Source organism: Spironucleus salmonicida, chromosome 7, assembly GCF_000497125.1.
Source record: "Spironucleus salmonicida strain ATCC 50377 chromosome 7, whole genome shotgun sequence".
NCBI lineage: Eukaryota > Fornicata > Diplomonadida > Hexamitidae > Spironucleus > Spironucleus salmonicida.
Genome location: NC_090602.1, coordinates 304,386 through 324,186, shown reverse-complemented (window position 1 = coordinate 324,186; position 19,801 = coordinate 304,386). Strand labels below are relative to the sequence as shown.

Sequence of the window (19,801 nt, the reverse complement as noted above, 5' to 3'; positions counted from 1 at the left end):
TATGTTAATACAACTCACTCGAATTGTAGAGTCTACAATTGGCTGAAAAATAATCCTAAAATTATAAAGTAGCATACAACTAAATAGCGATTATAAGAACCTTAAAGTTTGACATCAAAACTCAAAATTTCAAATTTTTCCCAAAGCGTTTGCATGCCCTCAATTTCATCGGTAATCTCCTTCTCAGCCTACAAAATCGCTGTTTAGAAAATTGGAATTATAAGTTTCGATGAATGGGAAATTCCAAATTAAATTGAATTCTTTGACTGGTTAAAAGCGAAATTTATCGATTTAGAGCAGTGCATTCCTTGTGTAATGTAAAGCTTTAAGAGCTACGTGTCAAGTATTTCTTTGCTAAAAATTACTGATTAAAGTGGAGTGTTAATAGAGAGATTCTGATAGAATGAAATTTTGAATTACGATTCGTTATAATGGCTGAGTGCGATAAATACTGAAGTTTTAATAAGAATATCTGGGTTAATTGGGATTTGTGCTTGATATAGTGCAGTTTACGATTTTGATAAATTGGAAAAATCAGATAGATTACATTATGAAGACTCTAAGTTTTCACGTTTTTAAAAATTTACTGGGTTGTAATAGTTAGAATGTTGATCAAATTCAGCAAATGTTAGAAATAGGATTTCAAACACATCCCCAATACCTTATAAGTAAGAATGCTAAATATGTTATGGCAAAAAAGACCAAAAATCCAGAAAATATTGCGTGTAAATCTCTTAGATACTCTGAAAATCGTCTTTGTATAGATGCTTAAACTTGAAAAGAGAGCGCTAACAGTCTACAATAATCTAATGCTCAATAGAATGTGGTAAATCTACTTATATTAAATTAAATGTTTAATTTAATTTATTTTTATATATTTTCAAGCAAAAATGATAAAAATCCTTTAATCTATCTTTGAACATATATACTTACAATTTGTTAGTTTATTTAATATATAATATTACTCAATATTTACATAGAATATATTATTATAATATATAATTATTTATAATAAAAATTAATTTCACTCTAAATCAAATGGCAGAATTTAATCCAGAGATGCCTTCAGCTCCAACAGACTACTATCAGGCAGACTCTGAGTAGTAGGCACCAAAGAAAGAAAAATAAATATCTGGCAACAAATTAACTCGAAATACTTCACATCCTCTAATGATTATTGTTTACCTTTTAGTTAAAGCGTACCCATTAACCTTTGGATTGGTAAATATTTTTTTCAGGATTAATCAGGCAGTTATTTATATTTGCTAAGCAGTAGGTATTGTTTTGGACTTCTACACATCAAAGAATTTAGCTGGACGTTACCTGGCCGGGATAAGGTGGCATACATATGTAGTTGAGGGTAAAACCTATTACTATTTTGAATCAAAGGATATAGTTATGTCAAAACTTGATAAATCCGTATTCTGGGGTGGGATGTGGTTTTCTCCAATTTATTATCTTGCTTTCACTTTTGCTGATTTCTTCACTTTTGGCTTTTTAAAATTACCATTAGATATATTAGGAATGTTTGCAACAGGAAGTAACTTGATCGCTTATCTGAGATGCAGTAAAGATGCTAAAGCTAAAATGAAAGAGATGGCTTAAGGTGTTACTAAATAAGCTGCAACTGCTGCCGTAGATTACTAGATGAACTAGGTTATGCAGTGAACAGAATTTTAAAAGGATATATTGGTTTACTTAATAAATTTGATGACTAAAAACGATTTGGTTGTAAAATAGCATATATTATTAATAAAATATATAATGATAGGTTTATTTAATATATCGAACAGTTTCTTCTTTTATGTCTAAAATTATATACTTAGTACTCAATCTTATTCCATTATTTAAATAAGTTATATATTATTCTTAATGGCTCAGAAATGGATCTAACTTTTATATTCCTACACTTTGGTAGTTGCAAAATTAAATAAATATTATAATTGAATTATATATTTAAACTTAAATAATAAGTTAATCATAAAATAATTTAATTTAAATAAATAAGAATACCAAAGATATAATCTTTAATCTTTGCGTATTTACCTAAAGTTTATTTTACTTAGCATATGTTATTATGTTTATATAATTATCTTTCTACTTTTAGTTAGATATTTCTTAATATACAAATTTAATTATTAAAAACTAGTAATAAGTCGTGATTCGGAATGCCTGCCAAATTTACTTCTGATATACTCAAATAACGTAATATTTAATAATTTAAATGAATGAAAATGAACTGTGTTAGTATTTTTATTTACTTATGCTTCGTACGTAGAAGCTATCACAAATAATAATAAAATCAATCATGGTATAGTTTTACAACGTTTGTTTTTTATAACAAAGAACACGATTGCTCCAACCCCACAGATGCATGCTAAAGTACCCAAGATAATTCCTGCTATAATTCCACCGCTGAGATTATTGGTAACTCGCCCTACTTAATCGTCTGGCCAACACATTACTCCTATAATCTTAAATCCAGGTACGCAGATATTACAGACTCCATTTCCTCCTTTAACTACGCTTGGAAGACACGTCAGGCAAGTATTATTAGCCTCTGTGCAAGATTCACAATTTATAGCGGTGCCACAGTCGCATTCCGATGTAAGATTTTTGTCACAATCTACAAATGCGCCATCTTTGCAATATTTTCTTACCATTGTGCCAGTACAAGTTCCTTGAATTGTAGTGATAAATCCAAAGTTACACTTATTGCAAACAGTCGCAGATGAGCATAATTCACAGTTTAATGGGCAAGGCTCGCATTTTTTAGTTTACATATTACAGAATCATCTTTACAGTTTACTATAATCTTCTGTTGTTTTGCAAGGAATGCTGCATGTTTTTGTTTTATCATCTAAAAAAATTGTCTATACACTCTGTGCATGTTTTTGCGCCAGTACATATTTTACAATTATCATCACAATCTTCGCATTCACCATTACTAAGAAATGTAAACGGAATACATTTAGAGCACGACGTACCGCTGCATTCCTTACAATTTCTTATGGGTGTGTTATCTTCGCAATAACAGCCTTTCCCATACTAAAAGTTTTATGAGCAAGGCATGCAGTCTGTTTCAGTAGTTCTACTTGATGGACAATAGTTCCTAGCCTTGCAAGTTTAGCTAGTCTAAGTACATTTACCACGGTCACTTATTTTAAATTATGGACATATATTATTTGTATAAAAGTATAACATTATAAAATTAATTTAATGGTAGCCTAAATTTTATAACAGGACTTCAGGTAGTTATCTGAATTATATAAATAATTGTAATTTAGGTGTAACTGATGCTAAAATAAGTACTCAAGTAAATTACTATAATACCCATATATTATAAATTATGAAATCTAAATATAGCATAGTTTAATGCAATTAATTTATTCTTATTGTCTTATTAATATTACCTATGATTTTATATGCTATTTTCCACCCAGATTTAAAACTTCGTATATAAGAATCAAGTAGATTAATACTGCAATTATAAAATTTATGAATAGTCCATATCCTATATCCGTTGCCTGAAGGTAATATCTACCATATAATTAACTTTATCTAATTTAACAGTGATCGTACTCCTGGACATTTTATGGTAGCTAATTCATGTATCAGAAATATAAAAAGCAATATGATATAAAATTAATTACAGTTATATGAGATTATTATACTGTTTTAATTTTGAAAATACCGTTACTCAGCATCGGAATTTATATATTCCAAACCATATAAATCATCAATAAGGATGAGTATCGCAATTTGTGCGTTAAAATTTTTACATAATTATAACTATAATTCTGACTTGAGATCTATCACCAACTAACTTTACAAAATCATGCCTAGCAATCTAGCCAATACTCCAATGATCACCAAATTTGCTTCTAATTTCACTAGACTAAACTGAGATCCATATAACCGTGCAGACATAATATAACAACAAGAATACCGACAATTTCTACTTTTAATAGTTATAAGTACGGGCTATAAAATACTGAGTTCGGGGAAGCCTGGTACAAAGCTTCGTTTATACTTGAGTAAGCCACGGTTGTACCAAAAATAGTTTGATTGATTTGACAGCAAATTTTGGGTCGATAGGCATGCATTATGCTTTATAATAATAATGGCCATGAGATCCCGTGTTTTAGTGGTTAAGGTTATGTTTTTAGGGCTTATTGTTATTAAATACTTTTGGGATGTATTGGAAATAATATTTGTAGATCGCCTCGCTCCAGATCGCGGATTTCGTCAGTGCATGCTGCGGCGGACAGCGCCCGGAGTAATTTTGGAACGCTGCATATCGGTGTGTAGGCGGTATACAGGTTGAAATAGTTTCTGGAAAGTTGGAAACTGAGAAACTGTTTGTTCCCATGGAGCTTAAATAATGCCGTCTGCTTTGGGATAGTGGCCACAGTTAGTCGCTTGGCTGATATTCATTATATTCTATGGGTATATACCAGTTTAATAACGGCAAAAAAGAAGTATTCCAAAAACAATAGTATATATTGTAGCAAATAACCGCCAAACTGTAGATTCAAAATGTTCGCCCAGAAGCAAATCAGCCTCCCCCAGCTGGCCAAGAGCAGCGTGTTCTCAGAGAGCCTGCTGTCCTCGCAGAACCGCCAGAAGTTCCTGAAAGAGGCCTTCCGGACGCGGTCCCAGCTGAAGTACATCGGCCAGTCGGACCACTTCAAGATAGTCCAGCAGCAGGAGCTGGCCAAAAGCGAGAGCGGCATAAAGATCACCAACCAGGACGGCGCTTCGGGGTCCACGAAGCACATCTCGATCTACCGGAACCCCACGGACATCGCCCTCTTCCGGGCGCTGAAGAATCGGGCGTCCACCGTCATCTACTGCTTCAACATCTGTCGCAACAAGGAGGCCCAGGCCCGGAACATCCTGCGGCCCACCGACGCCGTGTCGGCCCTGGTGCGGCTGGACAAGATGCGCGAGCTGGAGACGTTCCAGCAGGAGTACCAGAAGCGCAAGATCCTCAAGATCCGGTAGTTCCATGCCGGAGTCGAGCGCATGATCTACAAGCGGCGGCTGGAGGAGGCGTACGATCGCCGCATGCTCCGGATCGTGGGCCAGCAGCTCACGGCCGTCGAGAACCAGGTCAACGAGCTCTTCCAGCACCGGGAGGACCACGCGCGGCAGGGCGCGGTGGCGATACTGCGGCAGTGAGTTTTAGTAACCCGTATATAACCCACTCTTTCTATTCTAAAATGCTGGTCGCCCTGCAGTTCGCCTACCTCACCAGCGCCGCCTACCAGGACGTGGATCGCGCCTATATCGTCTTCTACCACGCGGACGCATCCCAGCTGGAGGCCGCCCAGGCCCGTCAGACCGACCACCCCGAGACGATCTACCAGGCCGACTGCGCCCTCGAGACAGCGCTGTGCGCCGAGCTGCAGCTCGCCGAGCTCTCCTTCCCGCTGGTCATGAGGAAGGAAACGGGCGCGAATGCCTTCTACAGGTTCGAGGACTTCGCGAGGCTGCTCACGGGGCAGACCGTGGTGCTGCGGCTCGGTGCGGTCCTGACCGGGGACCACTTCGCGTACTCCTCGCCAAACTGCACACGTGACGACGCCTTCTTCCGGCGCATGGAGGTGCCCGGGCACGTCCGGGTGTCCTGCGGCCCTGGCCCCCAGCGCCTCGTGGCACACTACGGCGGCCAGCAGACCGTCTTCTCGGGCAACTTCACCGTGGGCGGTGTGAAGCACTTCCTCCTCAAGCACCAGCGCGGGCCCATGGACCACGTGCTGCCCAGAGACGCCGACGCCTTCGTGTTCTCCCCGCGTACCGCAGGCGTCGTGGTGGGGAGCCTCGGTCACGCGCGCACCTTCGCTGGTATGGACGAGTCCTTCCTGTACGGCTATCTGCTGCTGGCGGAGCCCGCCGCCACCAACCACGTGCGCTGCCCCTACCTACCCTGCGCCTTCGCCTTTCTCACCGACGAGAGCGGCTTCGAGCAGGAGTGGGTGTACCCGCTCCTGGACCTCGAGCAGTTCCCGGCCTTCGTGGAGGGCGTGGCGTCCGGCCGGATCCCGATGCGCAACCAGGACGCCTTCGCCCTCTACCTGGACCAGCGTGAGCGCGCGCGCCGCAGCCGCCTCGCCGACTCCCTCCGCACCCCCGCGCTGTATGGACTTGCCGGGGGCCTCGGGGCGGTGTTTCTAGTGCTGACGGGCTTCGCGGCTACCGTGCGCCTTTTAGCGTGATCGGTCACTTCACTCCGAATGAACTTCGCGCGGTCGAGGTCCGACCTCAAGCTCTCCCTGCTGCAGTCCGTCCCGCCGCCGCCCGCCGCATACCGCGTGCAGCCTCTGCCCCAGCCCAGGGCCGCTGTATCCCAGCAGGCCCGGGACCGCTTCAGCGCCTCCATCGGCGTGCGCGATGCCCCCCGGCAGCTCCAGAACGCGCGGCCCAAGTACCTGGCGCAGAAGCTGATACCGCGCCAGGACCGGCCCTTCCTGGATGTCTCGGCGTCCTTCAAGGCGCTGCAGTCCCAGCGCTCCGCCTTCGTGTCGCAGACGGTGCGTGCCGAGCCGGTTCACTTCACGCCGGGGCCGGGCGACTATGAGGTCGGGAGGCGGCCCGGGTCGGGGACGTCTTTCTCGCGCTCGCGGCGCTTCGAGACCGCGGAGGACTTCGCCCAGCGCCAGACCCAGCTGGAGAAGCTGCGCGTGAAAGTGGACCGGCCGCTGGGCCCGCAGTCGTACGATGTGCACCGCCCCGACTCACGCCTGGCCCCGAAGCTGGCGACGGGGGACCGCTTCCGCGAGGACTTCGCGCAGAAGTACCGCATGGAGATGGGGCCCGGCTGGCACGACGTGGGCCGTCGGGAGGAGATGCGCGGCGGGACGTTCTCGGAGACGGGCAACGTGTGGTGACTCTTTCGCTCACTCAGACGAACACGCGGTTCAGCCCGTGCGGGAAGGCCGGGACGTCCAGCCCGAAGCGCTCGCACTCGCGCGTCTCGGTGTCGTACAGCAGGAACCAGGCGCGCTCCATCATGCAGAAGTCGATGCCGGAGTTGCCCGTGCTGAGCACCTGCGTGGGCCCGAGCGCGTCCTCGAAGCGCCCCGTGACCAGAACCGACTGGTGCACGTGGCCCGAGAAGCAGGCCTGCACGGAGGGCGTCGCGCGCAGGAAGGCCGCGATGTCGGCGGACCCGATGTGCTTGGGCTGCTTCTGCCGGTTCAGGACCGTGTCCGCGCACACGTTCTGCGGCGGTGCGTGCGAGAAGAGCAGCTGGGGCACGGTGGGGTCCGACAGCTCGTCCAGTCGGGCGCGGATGGTGTGCTCGAAGCGCGCGCGGTGGGACTGCGGCACCTGGGCGTAGGAGTCGTAGATCTCGAAGTCTGGGCCGTAGGTGAGCCCGTCGGAGGCGGTCTTGGTGGGGTCGGCGGAGCGGCCCGAGAACACGTAGGACACGTCGTGGAGGTGCGGCACGGTCTCTAGGGCCTCGCAGTCCTTGAGGCAGTGGTTGGTCTCGGGCACCGTGGAGAGGAACACGAGGTTGAGCCCGCCCAGCCGCACGCTCTGGTCCTGCACGAAGGCGAAGCCGTGCTCGGTGCTCGCGGCCCAGCGGCGGCAGTTCGTCGCAAAATCCGTATTGCCTGGCATCACGAACGTGTGGGGCACGGCCATCGCGCTGAAGGCCCGGAACACCCCCTGCTCCACCTGCTGGTGCTGGGCCTCGGGCGTGGGGAAGTCGTGCCGCACCGGGGAGAGGTCGCCGGCGTACACAAACACATCGGGCCGCGTGCGTTCTGCTGCCAGCAGGGCCGCCTCGGCGTGGTGCGGGTTGCCGTGAAAATCGGAGGTGACGAGGATCTTCATTTAGAGGAGTGACAAAACGGCTCAGAGAGGGCGCCCCACGGGGACGAACAGGGTGCTCCGGTGCCCTTCTTCTACCGCACCCACGCACACCGTGCACGCTGCGGTCACGAACAGGGCCAGGTCGAACTGGCCCGTGGGCCCGAGGGAGAGCGTCGCGCCAAAGAACTTCAGATCCAGCGCGCACGCCGCTCCCGCGCTGCCGTAGGGATCCGCCACATCCCCAGTGCGCTGCACCCAGTACTCCGGGTAGCGGACGCTCTGCAGCTTGAGCGTGTTCGCGCCCAGACGGTGCACCAGGAAGCGCGCGTCCGGGGAGGAGGCTGCGGCATCAGCCAGGAGCCTGTATGTATTTGGGGCGATCTTCTTCACGCGCAGGTGCCGGCCGTTCAGCACCGCGCGGAGCAGCACCTCTTTCCGGTGTGCCAGCTCCATTGCGGCCCGGTGCCACCTGTATTATTATATAGTTATAAATATTTAGCTCTTATTTGCATTATGTTTATCTTGATTTCTCTTTAAGCCTTATTGTAAAGAGAATCTTAATTCCAGTAGATATGTTAAACCTAGACTATATTTTTAATTCCGTTATTCCGTTATCTAATTCATCAAATAAATAATTATTACATATTTTATTAATATTATTGTAACTATTTATGATAATTTGATGTAAATCATAAGCATAGCGATATTAATAAATATTGAGTAATAAAATATGCTTATAACTATACTTTCTTAAAATCAATATGCTGAATTGAATACTAGTATGAATTATTAATATATCAAAATAATTGATAAATTCATTATAAAAAGAAATTTATTTTTACAAAGCATATATTAACCTAAATTATGACTATTTGCTATAATATCTAATAATAAATTTAATATATTACAAAAAAATTAGTAAACCTTATTTTTAAACATGTTTTAGGAAACTCTTTAGATAACTTCCAAAGTATAACTATAATTAAGATACTTAGCTATATAAACATTTTGAAGTCAAATAAACTATTCAAAATAGCAAAATATCTATTAATTTATGACATCTTATAACTAATAATAATTAAATGCTTAAATAATAAGAGGCATATTTCAAGTAAACTATATTCGTAAAATATATGTGTCACAATATTTGCAAATGTTTTTATAGAAATATGCATTATATTAATTATCTTCATTTAGTTTATAAATGATAGTAACAAGATGGATAAATAGGAATAATACTATTAATATCAATCTCCCAGTATGTTTTTATGTCATAATATTATTTATTTTGAACAAACACGAAAATAATATCAATAATATATTTGAACATTGAATGCATAGCAAATACTTTCCATTATAGCTCGTAATTCCACTAAGCAATATATTGCGCAGGCTTAACGTAGCATATTATAGTTGCTTTTCGATTTTTCAATACAACAATATGTTTGATTGTTGAACAAAACTAATCACATATTTTTATTATTCCTTATAATTTATTTATCACTATTTTCGCATAGATCTAGCATTATTAGTATTCTCTATTAGCGCCATGCAATCTTAGAATGTAATATTTTTGGCAATAGTTAATTACTATCTGCCAAATATATTTGATGGCAAAAATCTTATTGGATCAGCCCGGCTTCCTTAATTTTCAAAATAGAAATATTGTTAATGTGAATAGTATGCTGACCATGTTGATTTTCTTAGCATTCTAAATTTTAGAATTATGATATTATCTAATAAATAACATATGATATTAAGAGCCAATTAATATTTAAATCATAAAAAGTATTATTATATTGTTTATTAAATATGCAAAACTAATGTTCTCTTCTAAACGGCAATTTAGAAATACTGTTGCATTTGCCCAATAACGCCCCCGTGCTGACCCCATCTTATTTTTAGATTATACCCCATTCTCAAGATCTTAAATGAGAAAATCATGTAATCCTGTCTTTTTAAGTTCCGACTAGGTCAGAGAACGTAGAAATGGCCTCTACTGAAGTATTTTAGCTCACTATTCCTCTACATTTCCATAATTTACAGCCATTTTCACTTCCCTTCTAGAAATCTCAAATAAAAGTCTCTCCACTTCCGTCTCCTTTGTGTTATACTTCATCTTAAGCTCTTAAATCTCCATCTCCATTTCATACATAGCAGATTCCTATGCTTTACACAATTCAAATTAGTTTTTGTATTTGCCTTCTATTCTTTTTAACTCTGAATTTTCATTTTTCAAATCTATCATTTTCTCTTCAAAAACTTAATTTTTAGCAGAAATGTGCTGAATCTCAACCATTTACTATTATTACAATGAATTATTAAGCATATTTTCATTTTAAAACGTTTATATTTATTATTAATATTTTACATTTTCATTAGTTAAATTTTCGTTATTTAACATAATTTTTTTAGTCTAACCTAGAAGTTTCTAAGCTTATTCAACTTCTATTTCAAGTTTTTTAACCGCATTTTTAAGCTCTAAATTTTCACTTTTCAACCCCAAATTCTCCTGCTGAAGTACCAATTACCGATCGGGAACACACTCATTAGTAGTCTTTTTATTGGTTTTTAAACCATTTTCGGCCAAATAACTTTGAAGCTCAAATGCATTATCTAACTCACGCTTTAACATATTGTTTTCGTTCGAAATATCATAGATTTCGCGTTACTTCGTGTTCAAAGTTGCTGTTAAATCGCTTATTTAAGCCTAAAATGCACCAATTCTCTCGTCGACGTATTTTTCAATTTTTTGTTCTATTACGACTTTTCGCGAAACTGGTTTTAATTCCGCCTATTGCGCCTAATTTTGAAGATTCTCGATCGTAGTTTATAATGTTTTTGGTAGGGAATTTTCAGTTATAGGAGTGAAATCGAAGGTTTCTGGTTCATTAATTCTAGAGTTTAAAAGAAGGGGAATTTGTTCAGGTGGATCAATTTCAGTGAATAGTTAATTATGCTAGGTCGAATTTAGTGCATTTTGCGTGAGATCTGTAGGATTCAAATTGGCGTAAAAAGAAGATTTTGCTAGTGAATTTTCAACCTGAAAATCAGTTTCCGGTGCGTTTGTTTTGTTCCAGTGCGACTTAGAAAGTTCATCTTTAATTTCTGTATTAAATGCGAAATCTTCAGTTTAGGCAGGTTCTTAGTTTGTTTTAATAAATTATGATTTTAATGTATAATAATGCTAAGAATTTTTTGTTTCTTAGTTTCTTTATTCGGTAGTCGGTTTATAACAAATGCTGAACCATTCAGAATCACGTCTGAGTTCATAATATGTTTAAATGGGTGAAATTGTTGTCAATACAGTGAAAATTCCATTTTCTTCAAAGAAATCCCGAAACGGAGATAACATTTTACTTTCACGTAAGCTAATATTTGGCTTGGCTTTTGTTGGGCGAACAGTACTATTTGAAAGCTTCTTTTTTTCTAAAATTGCATCATTTACCGATTTTTAGAGTCTTAATGGAGATTATATGTTTGCTAGTTTTTTAAGAGTTTCTGATCCTTAAATATATCTTGAGAGAAGATTTCTAAGTCTTGAATCACAAGTTCCAAATAAGCTGGAATCAACTATTAAAATCTTTCCTAACTAGTTCTCAATTACATACTCGATAAGGTAAATTTTGTGTAATAACGTATCTATTCCAGAAAGTTCTTATTTGTATTTTTTCGTATTTTGACGAGTTAATTTAACAAAGAAAGATAATTCATCAGCAGAATCAATAAGTCTAAAACAAGAATTTGGAAAGGATACCTAAAATTTATTGCCTGGGGTGACTTAATAATTTTTAAATTGAGATGTTGAATAATTTGTTAAATCATATAATGATGAATAACTACCTAAGAATGATGCGATTTTAATATCTTATGCTTAATTTTCTACCAAATAATTTAATATTTGGAATAGCTATCCACGTTATGAAGGTTAACTTAACACACCCTCAATAAAGTGAGTTTTTCCCGATCCATGAGGGCCTTAAACCCATAAAACTGGATTTTTATACTCTAAAATGGATGCATCGACTAAGTTCTTAATAAAAAGTTCAAAAATTAGTTTAGGCGAAGCGCATTAGTCTAAAACTTCAGTTGTAAGAAATGATTACAAAGTATTATCTAAAAAATTTACTGTATTTCCTTAAATTTATACTGATGTTTATATCTCTTTTTCTTGTTACAATTTTGAACGAATAAGAGCTAAAAAATTCATTTAGCAAAAGTTAATAAATCAATTTAAATAATATAATATTACAATTTATTTTATCACACAAATATTTATTAATTTACTTATTTCTGTTATATGCTAAAAATTATAACGGTATCACTTTTTAGCAGAAGCGCGAGAATTACGTTTTTCAGCAGCTTTAACACGCATCTTATTGAGGTGATCAATTTGCTTCTACTTCTTTTCTTTCTTCTTTGCCATAGCTTCAGCACGTTTAAGCTGCATAGCTGCAATACCAGGGTTAACTTTCTTAATTTCAGTTTGAGGAGGCATAATAAAAGGAAAGGAAATATCTAGATTAGTCTTTATAATCTTAATATTATACAAAATTATACCTAATATGATAATTTTATCGATTTTCCTAATCCTCAAATATAAATAAAATGCCATCAATAAAATATGTATTGACTAGGCCTTATACAATAAAATATAATTCTGAAAAAAATAGCAAGCATTTTCTTATTGATCAATATGTAGAAGTCCCAATGAAATACTAGTATTAAGAATAGGAATATATTTTGGATCTCGAAGATATGAAAAAAATTGTTAAATGGGGATTTGCAAGAACGGAAGGGACTGATATTAATGTATCTTTAAACTTAAATGGGGTTTAAGAAAAAATAGGATCAACTAAAAAGATAGTACCCGACGAATTTAGAAAAAGGTTTTAAATTCCTTGTTCTTTAGATGCTCTAGAATCCATATCTAATTATATATTTACATATATAGATGTTGATGACGGTGATAGATTCTTAAATTATTTAGAATCATAAGTGTGAGAAATCAGTTCACAATCATATTTTCTTCTTTAACATCTACTTCTTGGCAATCTTCAATAAATAATTCAACCTCAATCTCTGAATTTTTATAAACCTCTTTGAGATCTTAAAGTTTCTGCTAAATTCCCATATCTTTAACATCACCAATATCAACTGCCTGCTGTAAACCAGTCATTAAGCTGCTAACAGTCAGCATACATTTCTGCTTTTAACCAGCCGATATACTATATCTTGATTCATCCACTGCTTACATTGCCATATCTACTGGGAGCTTTCCATCAATATTTTTAGTTAATAAAGCTCGTAGGAAAAATATTTTCGTTTCATGTTACTAAAGGCATAGCTCCTACAACTATTTAAGAATTTCTAATCTTCCAAATAAGCATGCATAAGAAATTGCGGAGTTTCCTTCCCTGTCAAATAAATTTATTTCATTAAAAAGTTCTTTAATTGCAAACTCTCTATCAAGGAGCACAGCTATGATGAGTGCTGAGACACCATCGTTATTTCGTTTCATTTTAAGTGTTTTTAATAACTAAAATGAAGCTTCTTATCCTCCAGCTACGGCTGCCATTAAGGGAGTTGTGCCAGCAGCCAATATAAATCGTAATTTATTTATAGCAACTATGCTTTACACTTGGGTTTTAGCCTCTATTTCAAACTCTAGTAGAATATTAAGAGCTAAGACTGAACCTGTAAAAGCTGCATAATGGATACCAGCAAATCCAGTAATAGTTTATGGGGTGGATTCAAGGTCGTTATCGCCTTAATCGAATGAGTTAAATTAGCTTAGTTGCTTTAATACCATTACATTATTTGTGGCGGCTGCCTGGAACCATTCTGTTTTAGGTTATGCACACATTGAAAAGCACATTTTGAGAAATATAAATATTGATATATAATATAAAATAATACTAATTAGTAAAATGTGGAATTATTATAGTATAGAAGTGAAAAGCAGTTAGCTTAATTATAATTTGTGATGTACTAATTATCAACATATTATTAAGTGGTAATTGCGTTAAACTATCCTTGACCATATTAGTTTTAGGTGTAAAATAATAAGCAAAATGAAAATCTTAATTATACTGTAATTAGTATTCGACATAATATTGATAAATAATGCAGTAATTTGTAGTATAATATGATTAATCTATATAATTATTATTAGATTTATGTATTAATACATGGTTCATAAGTCTGTTTTTAGATAATAACTATATAATAATACAGGTGGCACCGGGCCGCAATGGAGCTGGCACATCGGAAAGAGGTGCTGCTCCGCGCGGTGCTGAACGGCCGGCACCTGCGCGTGAAGAAGATCGCCCCAAATACATACAGGCTCCTGGCTGATGCCGCAGCCTCCTCCCCGGACGCGCGCTTCCTGGTGCACCGTCTGGGCGCGAACACGCTCAAGCTGCAGAGCGTCCGCTACCCGGAGTACTGGGTGCAGCGCACTGGGGATGTGGCGGATCCCTACGGCAGCGCGGGAGCGGCGTGCGCGCTGGATCTGAAGTTCTTTGGCGCGACGCTCTCCCTCGGGCCCACGGGCCAGTTCGACCTGGCCCTGTTCGTGACCGCAGCGTGCACGGTGTGCGTGGGTGCGGTAGAAGAAGGGCACCGGAGCACCCTGTTCGTCCCCGTGGGGCGCCCTCTCTGAGCCGTTTTGTCACTCCTCTAAATGAAGATCCTCGTCACCTCCGATTTTCACGGCAACCCGCACCACGCCGAGGCGGCCCTGCTGGCAGCAGAACGCACGCGGCCCGACGTGTTTGTGTACGCCGGCGACCTCTCCCCGGTGCGGCACGACTTCCCCACGCCCGAGGCCCAGCACCAGCAGGTGGAGCAGGGGGTGTTCCGGGCCTTCAGCGCGATGGCCGTGCCCCACACGTTCGTGATGCCAGGCAATACGGATTTTGCGACGAACTGCCGCCGCTGGGCCGCGAGCACCGAGCACGGCTTCGCCTTCGTGCAGGATCAGAGCGTTCGGCTGGGCGGGCTCAACCTCGTGTTCCTCTCCACGGTGCCCGAGACCAACCACTGCCTCAAGGACTGCGAGGCCCTAGAGACCGTGCCGCACCTCCACGACGTGTCCTACGTGTTCTCGGGCCGCTCCGCCGACCCCACCAAGACCGCCTCCGACGGGCTCACCTACGGCCCAGACTTCGAGATCTACGACTCCTACGCCCAGGTGCCGCAGTCCCACCGCGCGCGCTTCGAGCACACCATCCGCGCCCGACTGGACGCGCTGTCGGACCCCACCGTGCCCCAGCTGCTCTTCTCGCACGCACCGCCGCAGAACGTGTGCGCGGACACGGTCCTGAACCGGCAGAAGCAGCCCAAGCACATCGGGTCCGCCGACATCGCGGCCTTCCTGCGCGCGACGCCCTCCGTGCAGGCCTGCTTCTCGGGCCACGTGCACCAGTCGGTTCTGGTCACGGGGCGCTTCGAGGACGCGCTCGGGCCCACGCAGGTGCTCAGCACGGGCAACTCCGGCATCGACTTCTGCATGATGGAGCGCGCCTGGTTCCTGCTGTACGACACCGAGACGCGCGAGTGCGAGCGCTTCGGGCTGGACGTCCCGGCCTTCCCGCACGGGCTGAACCGCGTGTTCGTCTGAGTGAGCGAAAGAGTCACCACACGTTGCCCGTCTCCGAGAACGTCCCGCCGCGCATCTCCTCCCGACGGCCCACGTCGTGCCAGCCGGGCCCCATCTCCATGCGGTACTTCTGCGCGAAGTCCTCGCGGAAGCGGTCCCCCGTCGCCAGCTTCGGGGCCAGGCGTGAGTCGGGGCGGTGCACATCGTACGACTGCGGGCCCAGCGGCCGGTCCACTTTCACGCGCAGCTTCTCCAGCTGGGTCTGGCGCTGGGCGAAGTCCTCCGCGGTCTCGAAGCGCCGCGAGCGCGAGAAAGACGTCCCCGACCCGGGCCGCCTCCCGACCTCATAGTCGCCCGGCCCCGGCGTGAAGTGAACCGGCTCGGCACGCACCGTCTGCGACACGAAGGCGGAGCGCTGGGACTGCAGCGCCTTGAAGGACGCCGAGACATCCAGGAAGGGCCGGTCCTGGCGCGGTATCAGCTTCTGCGCCAGGTACTTGGGCCGCGCGTTCTGGAGCTGCCGGGGGGCATCGCGCACGCCGATGGAGGCGCTGAAGCGGTCCCGGGCCTGCTGGGATACAGCGGCCCTGGGCTGGGGCAGAGGCTGCACGCGGTATGCGGCGGGCGGCGGCGGGACGGACTGCAGCAGGGAGAGCTTGAGGTCGGACCTCGACCGCGCGAAGTTCATTCGGAGTGAAGTGACCGATCACGCTAAAAGGCGCACGGTAGCCGCGAAGCCCGTCAGCACTAGAAACACCGCCCCGAGGCCCCCGGCAAGTCCATACAGCGCGGGGGTGCGGAGGGAGTCGGCGAGGCGGCTGCGGCGCGCGCGCTCACGCTGGTCCAGGTAGAGGGCGAAGGCGTCCTGGTTGCGCATCGGGATCCGGCCGGACGCCACGCCCTCCACGAAGGCCGGGAACTGCTCGAGGTCCAGGAGCGGGTACACCCACTCCTGCTCGAAGCCGCTCTCGTCGGTGAGAAAGGCGAAGGCGCAGGGCAGGTAGGGGCAGCGCACGTGGTTGGTGGCGGCGGGCTCCGCCAGCAGCAGGTAGCCGTACAGGAAGGACTCGTCCATACCAGCGAAGGTGCGCGCGTGACCGAGGCTCCCCACCACGACGCCTGCGGTACGCGGGGAGAACACGAAGGCGTCGGCGTCTCTGGGCAGCACGTGGTCCATGGGCCCGCGCTGGTGCTTGAGGAGGAAGTGCTTCACACCGCCCACGGTGAAGTTGCCCGAGAAGACGGTCTGCTGGCCGCCGTAGTGTGCCACGAGGCGCTGGGGGCCAGGGCCGCAGGACACCCGGACGTGCCCGGGCACCTCCATGCGCCGGAAGAAGGCGTCGTCGCGTGTGCAGTTTGGCGAGGAGTACGCGAAGTGGTCCCCGGTCAGGGCCGCACCGAGCCGCAGCACCACGGTCTGCCCCGTGAGCAGCCTCGCGAAGTCCTCGAACCTGTAGAAGGCATTCGCGCCCGTTTCCTTCCTCATGACCAGCGGGAAGGAGAGCTCGGCGAGCTGCAGCTCGGCGCACAGCGCTGTCTCGAGGGCGCAGTCGGCCTGGTAGATCGTCTCGGGGTGGTCGGTCTGACGGGCCTGGGCGGCCTCCAGCTGGGATGCGTCCGCGTGGTAGAAGACGATATAGGCGCGATCCACGTCCTGGTAGGCGGCGCTGGTGAGGTAGGCGAACTGCAGGGCGACCAGCATTTTAGAATAGAAAGAGTGGGTTATATACGGGTTACTAAAACTCACTGCCGCAGTATCGCCACCGCGCCCTGCCGCGCGTGGTCCTCCCGGTGCTGGAAGAGCTCGTTGACCTGGTTCTCGACGGCCGTGAGCTGCTGGCCCACGATCCGGAGCATGCGGCGATCGTACGCCTCCTCCAGCCGCCGCTTGTAGATCATGCGCTCGACTCCGGCATGGAACTACCGGATCTTGAGGATCTTGCGCTTCTGGTACTCCTGCTGGAACGTCTCCAGCTCGCGCATCTTGTCCAGCCGCACCAGGGCCGACACGGCGTCGGTGGGCCGCAGGATGTTCCGGGCCTGGGCCTCCTTGTTGCGACAGATGTTGAAGCAGTAGATGACGGTGGACGCCCGATTCTTCAGCGCCCGGAAGAGGGCGATGTCCGTGGGGTTCCGGTAGATCGAGATGTGCTTCGTGGACCCCGAAGCGCCGTCCTGGTTGGTGATCTTTATGCCGCTCTCGCTTTTGGCCAGCTCCTGCTGCTGGACTATCTTGAAGTGGTCCGACTGGCCGATGTACTTCAGCTGGGACCGCGTCCGGAAGGCCTCTTTCAGGAACTTCTGGCGGTTCTGCGAGGACAGCAGGCTCTCTGAGAACACGCTGCTCTTGGCCAGCTGGGGGAGGCTGATTTGCTTCTGGGCGAACATTTTGAATCTACAGTTTGGCGGTTATTTGCTACAATATATACTATTGTTTTTGGAATACTTCTTTTTTGCCGTTATTAAACTGGTATATACCCATAGCATATAATGAATATCAGCCAAGCGACTAACTGTGGCCACTATCCCAAAGCAGACGGCATTATTTAAGCTCCATGGGAACAAACAGTTTCTCAGTTTCCAACTTTCCAGAAACTATTTCAACCTGTATACCGCCTACACACCGATATGCAGCGTTCCAAAATTACTCCGGGCGCTGTCCGCCGCAGCATGCACTACCAAGAGGTGACCCCGTGTTACGCGGGTTTTTGACCTGCTGTAAACTCCGCCTAGAACCGACACTCTCCTGGAATAGTCTAATTTCCCAACTGAGTTCCCACGAATATTCGCCAGGTTGGGTCACTCAGCAAGCTATCCGCCTATCTAGTAAGGTCATATTGTGATTGATTCATACTTTGTTTGGAAACATCTGCATGATGACGAACCTGGCGGCACTAGATTAAAGTATGCACTGGGACTAGCATTTCAGAAGCTGAATGAATCTACAACATGGTATGGAGAGCTTGACGATCGCATTGAATATAATATACATTATTAAAATATCTGGCAGGAATTCGATCCGTAAGTTGGCTGAAGGTAACCTAGATATAACCAATTGGTAGATATACTATTGCAGGGTTAGGGGTTCTGGGATTCGTACAATACTAGGAAATCTAGGCATAAAACATTATCACCGTAACCTATAGCTCCCTATGTTATGGATAACTTTCTTTGCTACAGCATCAGTACTTCGGTGCTGGCGACTCTTCATTTTTTCAAATGACATAATAATGGTATATAATCATGGTATTATTGGCTCGTATGGAGGTTGAGATTTTGAACGTATGTATGCAGTCTGTTAAAGGTATCTAGGAATTATTAGCAGCTTACTGCTCTTATTATTGTTTGGGCACTAGTATTTTGCCATCACTCTTTGGTTCTCTTGAAACTGTTTCCCCCAACATCCCAATCAAGTGTACCGGTTCCAAAAACGTGTAGGCTAATCTAACACATGATGGGCTCAAAGGACGTTATTGCTAAGGTTATGCACTTCCATCCTACCATGTGTCACGACCCATGGGACGTGCTGAATTGGTTCCTGGTAAACCAGACATGTAATTTATAATATGACTTCTAACTATCCTATTACAATTGAAGGTGACCATAATAATGAGCAACCCATGAGCTAGTAATCAGGGGATAAGATGCAAGGTATCAGTGTATCCTCGCCAGGTACATGAATTCAGTACGGCCCGTTCCGCCGAACAAGAATTCTAACTATATTATACTAGCGTGCGGTATAGTAATTGTATAAACCAGAATAGTAGGTCAGGATAAGTGCACTAGGTGATAGAGAACTTGCAAGGCCGGAAACTACTGCCGAACCCACAGAAATAGTGACGTGGACTGCCTTCTGTGCTCGGACGATATGACAATTCGCAAAGGATCCTACTGCTAAAACAAGTAGCAGAGAGAAAACTGTAGTCAATGCATCGGTTCAGTGCACTGTATATATGTTCTGGATACTTTTCTCTTAGTTAATAAGTACAAATACTGTTCCGTAGGCTCTGACATCAGTATTAATGAACCCGTCTGCAGAATATGTGCGTACGGTTTTGTTCTAGAGGAAGTACCGAAAACCTGCTAGTTCCCTTGTAAAATTAACATGGACTATTTCAAGGCACATGATGGCTTTTGCAATAAGAAGATGCTGATATGCTAGACTTTCCCCTATGACTGTGAAATATGCTCCTCAGCAAATATCTGCTACCAGAGTTGGCAAAATTACGTTACCACAATTTTTGGGACGTATACTATAACGCGTGCTAGGACTTGAAGAAATGAAACTTCTGGTTAGAAGGAACCCTGGTATATTGTCCAGAAGGATTGCTATCTGAGTGCTACTGCGGAATTGCTAAAAACTACGATTCATAC

At 44.6% G+C, this 19,801-nt stretch overlaps 20 protein-coding genes and 2 pseudogenes across 20 annotated transcripts; 10 read left to right on the top strand and 12 right to left on the bottom strand. All coding sequences in view use genetic code 6, as the record gives it.

Annotated features, from left to right (window-relative positions):
* Positions 1 to 14: 14 nt before the first annotated feature.
* Positions 15 to 923, bottom strand: SS50377_26888 (uncharacterized protein; the record flags this gene model as incomplete). Its single annotated transcript, XM_067910690.1, has 1 exon — positions 15 to 923. One exon carries the CDS (start codon positions 921 to 923, stop codon positions 15 to 17), a length of 909 nt encoding a protein of 302 aa, XP_067761377.1.
* Positions 924 to 1,038: 115 nt separating this feature from the next.
* SS50377_26887 (uncharacterized protein) lies at positions 1,039 to 1,668 on the top strand (the record flags this gene model as incomplete). Its single annotated transcript, XM_067910689.1, has 1 exon — positions 1,039 to 1,668. One exon carries the CDS (start codon positions 1,039 to 1,041, stop codon positions 1,666 to 1,668), a length of 630 nt encoding a protein of 209 aa, XP_067761376.1.
* Positions 1,669 to 2,306: 638 nt separating this feature from the next.
* Positions 2,307 to 3,204, bottom strand: SS50377_26886 (Cysteine-rich membrane protein 2; annotated as a pseudogene).
* A 535-nt stretch (positions 3,205 to 3,739) lies between these two features.
* On the bottom strand, positions 3,740 to 4,102 carry SS50377_26885 (uncharacterized protein; the record flags this gene model as incomplete). Its single annotated transcript, XM_067910688.1, has 1 exon — positions 3,740 to 4,102. The coding sequence occupies one exon, from the start codon at positions 4,100 to 4,102 to the stop codon at positions 3,740 to 3,742; it is 363 nt and encodes a 120-aa protein (XP_067761375.1).
* A 94-nt stretch (positions 4,103 to 4,196) lies between these two features.
* On the top strand, positions 4,197 to 4,430 carry SS50377_26884 (uncharacterized protein; the record flags this gene model as incomplete). The annotated part of the gene is made up of 1 exon (XM_067910687.1): positions 4,197 to 4,430. The coding sequence occupies one exon, from the start codon at positions 4,197 to 4,199 to the stop codon at positions 4,428 to 4,430; it is 234 nt and encodes a 77-aa protein (XP_067761374.1).
* A 109-nt stretch (positions 4,431 to 4,539) lies between these two features.
* SS50377_26883 (uncharacterized protein) lies at positions 4,540 to 5,184 on the top strand (the record flags this gene model as incomplete). Its single annotated transcript, XM_067910686.1, has 1 exon — positions 4,540 to 5,184. The coding sequence occupies one exon, from the start codon at positions 4,540 to 4,542 to the stop codon at positions 5,182 to 5,184; it is 645 nt and encodes a 214-aa protein (XP_067761373.1).
* A 41-nt stretch (positions 5,185 to 5,225) lies between these two features.
* SS50377_26882 (uncharacterized protein) lies at positions 5,226 to 6,221 on the top strand (the record flags this gene model as incomplete). Its single annotated transcript, XM_067910685.1, has 1 exon — positions 5,226 to 6,221. One exon carries the CDS (start codon positions 5,226 to 5,228, stop codon positions 6,219 to 6,221), a length of 996 nt encoding a protein of 331 aa, XP_067761372.1.
* An 18-nt stretch (positions 6,222 to 6,239) lies between these two features.
* On the top strand, positions 6,240 to 6,893 carry SS50377_26881 (uncharacterized protein; the record flags this gene model as incomplete). The annotated part of the gene is made up of 1 exon (XM_067910684.1): positions 6,240 to 6,893. The coding sequence occupies one exon, from the start codon at positions 6,240 to 6,242 to the stop codon at positions 6,891 to 6,893; it is 654 nt and encodes a 217-aa protein (XP_067761371.1).
* A 13-nt stretch (positions 6,894 to 6,906) lies between these two features.
* Positions 6,907 to 7,845, bottom strand: SS50377_26880 (Calcineurin-like phosphoesterase; the record flags this gene model as incomplete). Its single annotated transcript, XM_067910683.1, has 1 exon — positions 6,907 to 7,845. The coding sequence occupies one exon, from the start codon at positions 7,843 to 7,845 to the stop codon at positions 6,907 to 6,909; it is 939 nt and encodes a 312-aa protein (XP_067761370.1).
* Positions 7,846 to 7,866: 21 nt separating this feature from the next.
* On the bottom strand, positions 7,867 to 8,277 carry SS50377_26879 (uncharacterized protein; the record flags this gene model as incomplete). Its single annotated transcript, XM_067910682.1, has 1 exon — positions 7,867 to 8,277. The coding sequence occupies one exon, from the start codon at positions 8,275 to 8,277 to the stop codon at positions 7,867 to 7,869; it is 411 nt and encodes a 136-aa protein (XP_067761369.1).
* Positions 8,278 to 9,838: 1,561 nt separating this feature from the next.
* On the bottom strand, positions 9,839 to 12,034 carry SS50377_26878 (uncharacterized protein; the record flags this gene model as incomplete). The annotated part of the gene is made up of 1 exon (XM_067910681.1): positions 9,839 to 12,034. One exon carries the CDS (start codon positions 12,032 to 12,034, stop codon positions 9,839 to 9,841), a length of 2,196 nt encoding a protein of 731 aa, XP_067761368.1.
* Positions 12,035 to 12,145: 111 nt separating this feature from the next.
* On the bottom strand, positions 12,146 to 12,322 carry SS50377_26877 (uncharacterized protein; the record flags this gene model as incomplete). Its single annotated transcript, XM_067910680.1, has 1 exon — positions 12,146 to 12,322. One exon carries the CDS (start codon positions 12,320 to 12,322, stop codon positions 12,146 to 12,148), a length of 177 nt encoding a protein of 58 aa, XP_067761367.1.
* A 110-nt stretch (positions 12,323 to 12,432) lies between these two features.
* Positions 12,433 to 12,828, top strand: SS50377_26876 (uncharacterized protein; the record flags this gene model as incomplete). The annotated part of the gene is made up of 1 exon (XM_067910679.1): positions 12,433 to 12,828. The coding sequence occupies one exon, from the start codon at positions 12,433 to 12,435 to the stop codon at positions 12,826 to 12,828; it is 396 nt and encodes a 131-aa protein (XP_067761366.1).
* A 4-nt stretch (positions 12,829 to 12,832) lies between these two features.
* Positions 12,833 to 13,702, bottom strand: SS50377_26875 (Ankyrin repeat-containing protein; the record flags this gene model as incomplete). Its single annotated transcript, XM_067910678.1, has 1 exon — positions 12,833 to 13,702. The coding sequence occupies one exon, from the start codon at positions 13,700 to 13,702 to the stop codon at positions 12,833 to 12,835; it is 870 nt and encodes a 289-aa protein (XP_067761365.1).
* Positions 13,703 to 14,077: 375 nt separating this feature from the next.
* Positions 14,078 to 14,488, top strand: SS50377_26874 (uncharacterized protein; the record flags this gene model as incomplete). Its single annotated transcript, XM_067910677.1, has 1 exon — positions 14,078 to 14,488. One exon carries the CDS (start codon positions 14,078 to 14,080, stop codon positions 14,486 to 14,488), a length of 411 nt encoding a protein of 136 aa, XP_067761364.1.
* A 21-nt stretch (positions 14,489 to 14,509) lies between these two features.
* SS50377_26873 (Calcineurin-like phosphoesterase) lies at positions 14,510 to 15,448 on the top strand (the record flags this gene model as incomplete). Its single annotated transcript, XM_067910676.1, has 1 exon — positions 14,510 to 15,448. One exon carries the CDS (start codon positions 14,510 to 14,512, stop codon positions 15,446 to 15,448), a length of 939 nt encoding a protein of 312 aa, XP_067761363.1.
* A 13-nt stretch (positions 15,449 to 15,461) lies between these two features.
* SS50377_26872 (uncharacterized protein) lies at positions 15,462 to 16,115 on the bottom strand (the record flags this gene model as incomplete). Its single annotated transcript, XM_067910675.1, has 1 exon — positions 15,462 to 16,115. The coding sequence occupies one exon, from the start codon at positions 16,113 to 16,115 to the stop codon at positions 15,462 to 15,464; it is 654 nt and encodes a 217-aa protein (XP_067761362.1).
* An 18-nt stretch (positions 16,116 to 16,133) lies between these two features.
* On the bottom strand, positions 16,134 to 17,129 carry SS50377_26871 (uncharacterized protein; the record flags this gene model as incomplete). The annotated part of the gene is made up of 1 exon (XM_067910674.1): positions 16,134 to 17,129. The coding sequence occupies one exon, from the start codon at positions 17,127 to 17,129 to the stop codon at positions 16,134 to 16,136; it is 996 nt and encodes a 331-aa protein (XP_067761361.1).
* A 41-nt stretch (positions 17,130 to 17,170) lies between these two features.
* On the bottom strand, positions 17,171 to 17,815 carry SS50377_26870 (uncharacterized protein; the record flags this gene model as incomplete). Its single annotated transcript, XM_067910673.1, has 1 exon — positions 17,171 to 17,815. One exon carries the CDS (start codon positions 17,813 to 17,815, stop codon positions 17,171 to 17,173), a length of 645 nt encoding a protein of 214 aa, XP_067761360.1.
* Positions 17,816 to 18,027: 212 nt separating this feature from the next.
* Positions 18,028 to 18,555, bottom strand: SS50377_26869 (uncharacterized protein; the record flags this gene model as incomplete). Its single annotated transcript, XM_067910672.1, has 1 exon — positions 18,028 to 18,555. The coding sequence occupies one exon, from the start codon at positions 18,553 to 18,555 to the stop codon at positions 18,028 to 18,030; it is 528 nt and encodes a 175-aa protein (XP_067761359.1).
* A 91-nt stretch (positions 18,556 to 18,646) lies between these two features.
* On the top strand, positions 18,647 to 18,997 carry SS50377_26868 (uncharacterized protein; the record flags this gene model as incomplete). The annotated part of the gene is made up of 1 exon (XM_067910671.1): positions 18,647 to 18,997. One exon carries the CDS (start codon positions 18,647 to 18,649, stop codon positions 18,995 to 18,997), a length of 351 nt encoding a protein of 116 aa, XP_067761358.1.
* Positions 18,998 to 19,217: 220 nt separating this feature from the next.
* On the top strand, positions 19,218 to 19,703 carry SS50377_26867 (Cysteine-rich protein; annotated as a pseudogene).
* The last annotated feature ends 98 nt before the right edge of the window (positions 19,704 to 19,801 follow it).